General features: G+C 46.0%; 1 protein-coding gene across 2 annotated transcripts in view; it reads left to right on the top strand.

Annotated features, from left to right (window-relative positions):
• Positions 1-7689, top strand: part of LOC106745705 (muscle segmentation homeobox-like) — an 11281-nt gene extending 3592 nt beyond the window's left edge. The window contains exons 2-3 of one of the 2 annotated variants that reach the window (XM_014621565.1): positions 3854-4035; positions 6943-7689. In XM_014621565.1, coding sequence (XP_014477051.1) covers positions 3854-4035; positions 6943-7155 — 395 coding nt within the window. In that variant the 3' untranslated portion in view covers positions 7156-7689. Of the gene's footprint in view, positions 1-3853; positions 4036-6936 lie in introns of both variants that reach the window. The other variant, XM_014621564.1, reaches the window with a different exon arrangement.
• Positions 7690-8392: the final 703 nt, after the last annotated feature.

Below are 8392 nucleotides of genomic sequence, written 5' to 3'. Positions count from 1 at the left end.
GGGGGGGGGGGGGGGAGACGCGGGTGTACTTAATTGCTTCTCGCTCATGGATTTCCCGATGAAAACAATGGGCGATTATCGGGGAGGGAAAGTGTCCCGAGACAAATCGTGCAATCGACGAACGAAAATTGATTTTCTAACGGCCCCGCTCCGGCCGCTGCTGAACGATAGCCTACCGTCGCTCGACCGCAACGAACGATTCCCATGTGTTCTCGTTTGATCAACGATTCTCTTACGCAAGAGATAACAAAACGTCGATACAATATTGCGTACTTGATATTCTAACGCGATAAAAAAAGAAAACCTATTCGCCGGTCCTCGGATATTCAACTATTTTCATTGCCAAATTCGCGAGCGAGCCTTTCAAAAACATATTTCGTTCTGGAATAAATTCCCTTTAATTTGCAATTACTTCTGTAACGCGACGCCAACCGCGAGTGTAAATTTCCCTCGTTCGATTCTTTGCGTGAATCAATTCACGCATAAATGTGTGTGTAATCGCGAACTCTCTGTTTCGAAAATCTCGAGGAGTTTGAGAGAAATATGTTGGAATGGAACGTCACTGTCGGTGGCAGTTTAGTTCAGTTAATGATTGAATGGATCATGACAACCGGGAGATACGTAAACAAGAGCAAGGTTTTGCTCCGGGAATGGAGATAGCCTTACACGTTCGCTACGTTGTAAGCGTGAAAAATCCCCAGACGAGATCCCGGGTTGGAATATACGCGGCATGCCCGGGCGAAATGCCATAATTCTGAAATATGAACTCTCGTGGAGGGTACTTTCACAGATCGGCGCACCCCTTCAAAGTTTTACGCCGCCGTTCCTTCACCGTGATTATCTTAAATAAGTGATCCCGCGCCATAAAAGAATTCACCGTGAAAGTGATACAAGTGTCGTGAGGCGCGCCAAGTTTCGTCTTTAACCGGTATTCCGACGCAACTCCCGATGCAACGCGGAACAACCGGAAGGAGCTGACAGATTTCTCAGATTCGGCGCGCGCGAAATAAGCGCAAAGCTGAAAAATCGTCTGAACGGATGCCTCCGAATTGCTCGAGTGGACTGAACGACAAAATTAGGCGGTGAAATCGCGTCGGATCTGCGCGATCGTCGTTGTAACGTAACAAAGGACACCCGACCGGCCGTTCCCCGGTTCTCGCGCTGTGCCCCGATGATAGTTGTATTCATGAAACACGCTATCTCGGCGAAATCAGCTAATTATTTCGGATGCGCGTCCCCGATCGGTGGTCCCGTTGGCCGGGTTGAAATCGGATCCCGCGACTTTTTGGTAACCCTACGACGACGCGGGGAGATCACCGGATGCCGAGACTAATTGGAACCCTTAGCGAGCGGTGAGGAGTACGTATACAAAGGACAATTCCCAATCGAGGATCGAGCGTGGCGCATACTGCCGTGTGTTGTAAGTCCCTTGGTTGATGCGTAGAGAATCCTGGCGACGTGACGGTGGTGAGAGGGGCGGAGCGGAGGGGGTAGGGCGACGGAAGATGAGTGAAGGGCGATTCCGACGACGAATTTGAAATTCAGAACTCGGCGACTCTCCGCCAAGACGACGGCCGTGGCCTTTTGTCTCTCGCCGGGATCTCCGCTCGCTGGTTCGCTACAGAAGCTGTTCGCCTCCGCTCTACAAATCTGTCAATTGTCTCGAGACAAATCTCGAGGAATATAACCGATATATTCCGATACACCCGGGCTCCCTGTATTCCTTCCCGCCTCCCGGTGGCTCGACACGTTCTCGATTGTCCCGGACGTGTCGTGGAAGCGCAAGCAACGTTCTCTGCGGCAAACTTTCGGACATATTTAAAGCGCGTTTATACATTCGCACGCTTAAACCACTTCCTCTACTTTCTCTCGGCTGCATATGTTACGGAATATTAAATAAAGAACGCGACACGCGCACGGAGACGAAATAATTTCGAGGGACGGCAAATTTTTTATGCCGTCGTAGCAAATAAATGAATATACAGGGTGGTCTCTTAAGTTCTGTTTAATATTTTAGAAGCTGATTCTTTAAGTTACTTTACGAAGGAAAGTTGATACTTACGAGGGGTATTTGATAAGTCGGTGACTTCGAAATGATACTTTTTTTTTTCTTTTCACCAAAATGCGACTTATTTTTCAACATAGTCTCCTTTTAACTCGATACATTCTGCCTAGCGATATTCCAACTTCTTTAAACCTTCCAAAAAATACGACAGAGAATACGAAAGAGAAAGAAATCGCAGGGGGCCAAATTTGGAGAATAGGGTGGACGAAGGAGCAGTTTGTAGCGCAATTCGACCAATTTGGCCTTCGATACACGGAATTCACTTTCTCCCATTGTAGCAAAACGACACAAATTTATCCACTTTCGGGCGCTGTTAAAAATTTACTATTTAACAGATGTACTTGAAACCTTTGTGTGTGTGTGTGTGTGTGTGTACAAATCCTACAAATGCCTATAAAGAATAGCAAATGTCACAGATAATATCAAACATGCGGTCTGAGCGCCATTTCTTATCAAAGTCACTGACTTATCAAACACTCGTAATAGTATGGTTCGTATAAATTACGTAATGGTACGTAATAGTATGGTTCGTATAAATTGTTTTTTATAAAATGAGTTCAAAAATCAACTCTCGAGAGATTGGACGGTGCTCGTAAAACACTGTATATATTTTTATTAATATAATACATACAATTATTTTTCTCCGCGCACGGACGAACAAATGTGCTGTCGAGTCAAGAGAATCCATAGAATTTCCAACAACGCGCGTAAATCTTCTTGATCCAATGGAGATATTACTGAAACTAATACATTAATGCATCATACATTATTTCAACAACTCAGGTATTAGTTTCAACGATATCTCTATTGAATGAAATTTACTCAGATCACACGTGCCGTTGGAAATTCGATCGATTCAACGGCATTTTTTCCGTGTAACTGTTTTACATTTGATCGACGAGCAAGCAGCAAACGCCATATACCGTTGCGGGAATGCAGGGTATTCTTCCGTGCACTTTTCAGGTTTCCATTTGCCAACGGAGATCGCATGTAAGAGTTAAAGTATAAAAATTCTCCCGCCGACACACGAATCGCGCCCGCGGACCTCCGTGATCGCACGTGAAACCTCGTAACTTTTCGCACCTCTTCGCGCAGTTTAGGACGTCGTTACTTTACAGGCAACAAATTGCCACTAATAAAATTCGGATCTACCTGAAGGAATTAGCTCGGCTCTGCGAGGAGAAGACGATGCGATGAAGACTACAACCGCCTGCCGCTGCGACGACCACGACGACAACGCGGTGGCGGCTAACAAAATAACGCCACGCTAACCGCCGTATTCCTCGGCGCGCGCAATTAACCGAGGCCGCGCGGTGCGCCTTTTTCCAAACGACGAGCGAAGAATACACCTGGTCCGCGGCGACGCCTTCCCCTTCGCGCGAGAGCGAGCGCAGGCGTTACGATCGGCGCTCTTATGCGAGCGCGGTAGCCGCGCGGGGCCGTGTAGAAACAATTCGCGGCCGGAATTTTGCGGTCGACCGGCAAAAAAGTAATGAGGCCAGTTTGCGGCGCCGTTCCGACGGAAAAATTATGAATTGCGCCCTAAAAAGATGCGTTCGCCTTCGCCGGGCCTGTTCCATCCGGGCCGGCAAAAACCGGGACGTTGCGGTCTCGGCGGCCCTTTCCGTGGCTGGCCTGCCCGATCCCCGCGGAACCCACCTTCTCGCGGGTAGGACTATCTGTCCGTCAGTTTGTACATACGAGAGTAATGTTCGTCTCGCTGTTCCCCCTCGCGACATGCACTCCTGACTGAGACTGAGGCGCGCTCGTTCTTTTTTCCGTTTCCAGAGAACGGCGAGCCGGCCAAGATCAAGTGCAACCTGAGGAAGCACAAGCCCAACCGAAAACCCAGGACGCCCTTCACGACCAATCAGTTACTGGCTCTCGAGAAGAAGTTCCGGGAGAGACAGTACTTGAGCGTCGCCGAGAGGGCGGAGTTCTCGTCGTCGCTGAGCCTCACGGAGACCCAGGTAAACATCGGCCTCTCCCCGAGCTTACCCTGCCGTTAGTCCGGATCTGTACACTGAGAGAAAAATCCATGATGTTTGAGACTCTATGATGATGTAGTCGAGAAACGATAGTCAAGAAAGCCATAAATACCTTGCTACGATATGGGTTATAATCGCGATATAGGCGTGACGCGATCAACCCGTGTAAATTTCGTAGCAAATCATTATAATGATTTTAATAATGAAATCGAATTTAATATATACATTTAATTACATTATTAATTGATTATTAATTAGATATGCAAATTTAATTAGATTTAAGTAATTTTGTCCAATCATCGTAATGATTTGAAGTGATTCTCAATACAATTATAATAAGGTGGCAAATAGTTAAAAAGTAATAATAAATTTCTATTCAGGAATACGTATGGTAATTTGTCGTAACTATATTTTATAGTACAATTCGCTTCCAATTTAATTGATGACAACTATAAAATACATGAATGAATGAACGTTATAGAGTTGCCATAACTATAAATATCGATTCACTTCGTTATATTTTAAAAGAACCGTAAACCGTATAATTAATGTCGAGATTGACTATAAATTATAGTAGAGTTTACAGTTGCTCCAACAATTTTTTTCTCTCAGCGTAATAGATGTGGCAAGCCTCCGGCTTTTTGCTCTGAACAATAAAATATAACGTAATATCTAACAAAAGTCGTTTCGCACGCTGCTGAAAGGTTGTAACAACGCTAAAACTTAGGAATTATTACATCTGATAACGCTGTAAACGCCTTTTACTAGAAATTATATCACATTTTAACGCTTAGAGCAACAAACTAAAGGGCTACTATACGCTTATCGTAGATCCGGATTCGCTCTTCCCGCTGAACGCGGATACAGGTGTGTACCGAAGTTCACTGCCGGTACTAAAGATCTATATCGTTTGTGTCACGTATAGACTGTAGATTTTCAGTGAACTGACGGTGAATATCGAAGCGCGGCCTAAATGCGCCGGGTTCTTTGCGACTCGATGTCGCGCTCGCGCGTCCGATTAACCTTGACCAGCGTATTCACACGACGCGCCGACGACATCTCACAGGGTTCCATATGAATATAAATATGCATGAGATGAAGACCAGGAGGAGGGGAGACGGCCCGCTTATTACACTAATTGATCGATTCCGCCGATTTCTCGAATCTTCATTACGAGAGCCGTCGCTTCGCGATTCTGCGCTAACCTCGGCTCCTCCAATTAACTTCTTAATTCAACTCGCTCGCAAGGGTTCCCGATGAAAAGATACTTTCTCAAAACTAAAAGTTCCGGCTTTCATATGTTTTATCGAGGACTATAAATCCTCCGCTCGTTATCCAGTCGAATCGGCGCATTAGCATTCGGCCTACCGTTAGAATTTAGTAATTTCCCTGAGAAAAAAAGAGACAGGCAGTATGGCAGTCGATCTCGCGTCCCCGCTAGAATTGTAAACCGGTGACGGCCGAACCGGGAAGAGGGGGAGGGGGGGAGGGGCTCGTCCCTCGCGTATCTTTCGTCACTTTTATTTTTTCCCGAAGCCGGGTGCTATTCACACGACGTCTAAACGGTCGGTGCGTGTCTCCCGAGATTTAGTTATAGCTGGACAGCGCGGCCATCGCCAGATGCGTGGTAATTAGCGCACATAAATACGCGCCATCCGAGCCGGCACACTACTACGAGGCAAGGAGAGAACGGTAATTTTATTAATAGATTACAAATTGGCCGAAACGCGTTCCGCGATAGCACGGCCGGCAATTATCTCCGGCTGAGATCCCGAAACTCTGGCATCGGGCGATTTCCGCAACGCATTTTGCGCGTGAGGGAACGGGCGAAGGAACGAAGGATCGAGACGGCGATCGAGAGTTTACGCGGCCCTCGTTTCCGTGAAATCGTTTCCGGACGACAGCGGCGCATCGATCGTTCGACTAAGATAGAGGCCGATGAAATTTTAGCGGCGATAGTTACACGGTTTGGTTACAGCTACAGACGACCCGGTCGATATCTCGGATTATTTATCATGCCCTGTGGGCGATCATTATCGCGATATCGATCGTCGTCCGGCGACAATCTGCCCGGAATTACACCTTAAAAGTGACGTTCAAATTCCGGAACCTGTCGACGGTTCACTTTGAACGCGCAGATGCCGGGTACTCGAGCAGCAAAAATTCTGACGGACGGGCGGACGGACGAGTGAGATTCGCGATATTATATGTCGTAAAACTGCGTGCAATTTATTTCCGAGGGCGCTTCGAGTTAACGCTAAGAAGAAATCTCGCTCTGATGGATATTAACATCGTTATAATCAGTGGCGATATTATTTTTCGAGTCTGTAATAAATCTTTCGAATCCTGGCCAACTTCAGTTTTGGGACTAAATGCTTCCCTGCGTTTCTTTTCCCCTCCTTCTTTTGATTTAATAGAAAAAACAAAACTGTTGAGAACTATTTTACCTACTAATAAATAAATTAGCTCTGTAGCTAAATAAAAGAAATTACATTTACAAGATGAAAATCCGTATGAGTTGTCAAACGGTGATACGACGTTTGTTTCTATTTTTTTTAGGATTTTTCTGGAATAACCATCAATTTTGATTTGTCACCTCGTCTTTAGATGCTAGTGGCGGACATAAAATAGCTAAATGTTATATTTTAGAATAGACAACGTCAACTATTCTATCATAATTGATATGCAACGGCTGGGTTACAAAAGTTAGCGACAGGCACAAAAAGCGATTCTCGACGTCATTACTAACACACCGAATAATCATGAAACCACGCACTCGGCAACGCCGAGAAACCGTATGTCGCATTAGCCAGCGCGAACGCGAAGCTCATTACGTTGCTAAATATTACCTTGCTGTAAATTCGAAATGATTTATCGTTGCAGGTGAAGATTTGGTTTCAGAACCGGCGCGCCAAGGCGAAACGTTTGCAAGAAGCGGAAATCGAAAAACTGAGAATGTCGGCCGTTAGGCAGCACCACACCGCGCTCTACGGCTCGCATCCGGGAATCTTGACGCCCGCCGGTCTTTATCCCGTAGGAATGCTTTCTCATCCCAGTTTGACACCTCATCACGCGATCGCCCAGCATCCCGCGAGAGAATGAGAGTAACAAAGGGCGGAACCGGCGGCGATGCTCTTGGGAACAGTTGGAACGATGATCTGTCATCGAATCGTAACGCGAGAAATCACCTCCGGACTGTGCAAAAACGGACTCGGAAATCGGGAGATCGCGATGATCGTTGCCGCAACCACGCCGAAATGATCTCACGGAGAGGGATCTCGTTGCTGACTTTACGTGCTCCAGTATTAGGAAGTGAGAAATGTTTTCCGCGCCCGATGGAAAGACAATGCGACGTAGTTCCGTGCTGATGTCGACGGCGACTAAGATGGGCCGAGAGTTGTTGTAAATATTGCAAATATCAGCGAATCGCCGCTGATCGTTTTTTTGTATATAAACGCTTAGTGGACTATTAGGAGAGAATGGCGTCGGATTTACGTTCAGAGCGTAAATAATAAGACCAGTGAATCTTGACCAGAGAGATCGGAGAGATGGTTCTTTTTCCAGTTTTGTATAAATGTAAAGAGCAATCGTGCGATACGATTAGAAGAGTTTATTTAATAAATTGTATTGTCGTAATTAGCGGAAATTTATTTTGCTTCCTCGTTGCCTAACATTTCCTCTTCTCGCCTCGATATCGAATGTAACAAATCGTAACCTGGACTTCACGAGATGTAGATCAATCGGTTCGAAAATCGATTTACATTTTATGCTTAGAACATTTCAATATTATTCTCTCAATGACAATCCCTCTGCAATCTTGAGGTAAATCTTTCGTTAACAGAAATTCCAGTAATTCCAAAAAATTTCAACAAAAATAATTAAAAATTAAAATTCGTTGAACACACACACATATATATATATATGATATTAAACCTTTGAAATTTAAATGCACTTTATTTTCTCGACCGATGGTTTCGCAAGAAATCACATAATCAGACCTCCCATTGGAGCCCCGTTGAAGAGCTCCGTCGACGGGAAAACCGGCGGCGAAACATCGCGCGTGTAATTGTGTGACGGAAACTATCCGTCACGCCGTTTTCCCAGCTGCAAATAATAATTTACCACGGCACAATGGCCGTGCCAGCCAGCCGGCAGAACGTCTAAGTTTGAGCTACCTACGCGATCCCCCCCGTGGGGATTGTCGGCCGGCGTACGACGGCGATTACGCGAGCGCGATTACGCGGTATCCGAGAATGGCGTCTCTGTGCGTATATGTCGTTGGGATAAATTAGCCGTGGCAATTAGTTTCGGAATCAGCCTCGCCGGGTGGTTGGCGCCA

This window comes from Dinoponera quadriceps, unplaced genomic scaffold, assembly GCF_001313825.1.
Source record: "Dinoponera quadriceps isolate SergipeBrazil2010 unplaced genomic scaffold, ASM131382v1 scaffold1441, whole genome shotgun sequence".
In the NCBI taxonomy this organism is placed as follows: domain Eukaryota; kingdom Metazoa; phylum Arthropoda; class Insecta; order Hymenoptera; family Formicidae; genus Dinoponera; species Dinoponera quadriceps.
The sequence above is the reverse complement of the archived record's forward strand: the minus strand, read 5'-3'. Positions and strand labels throughout refer to the sequence as shown.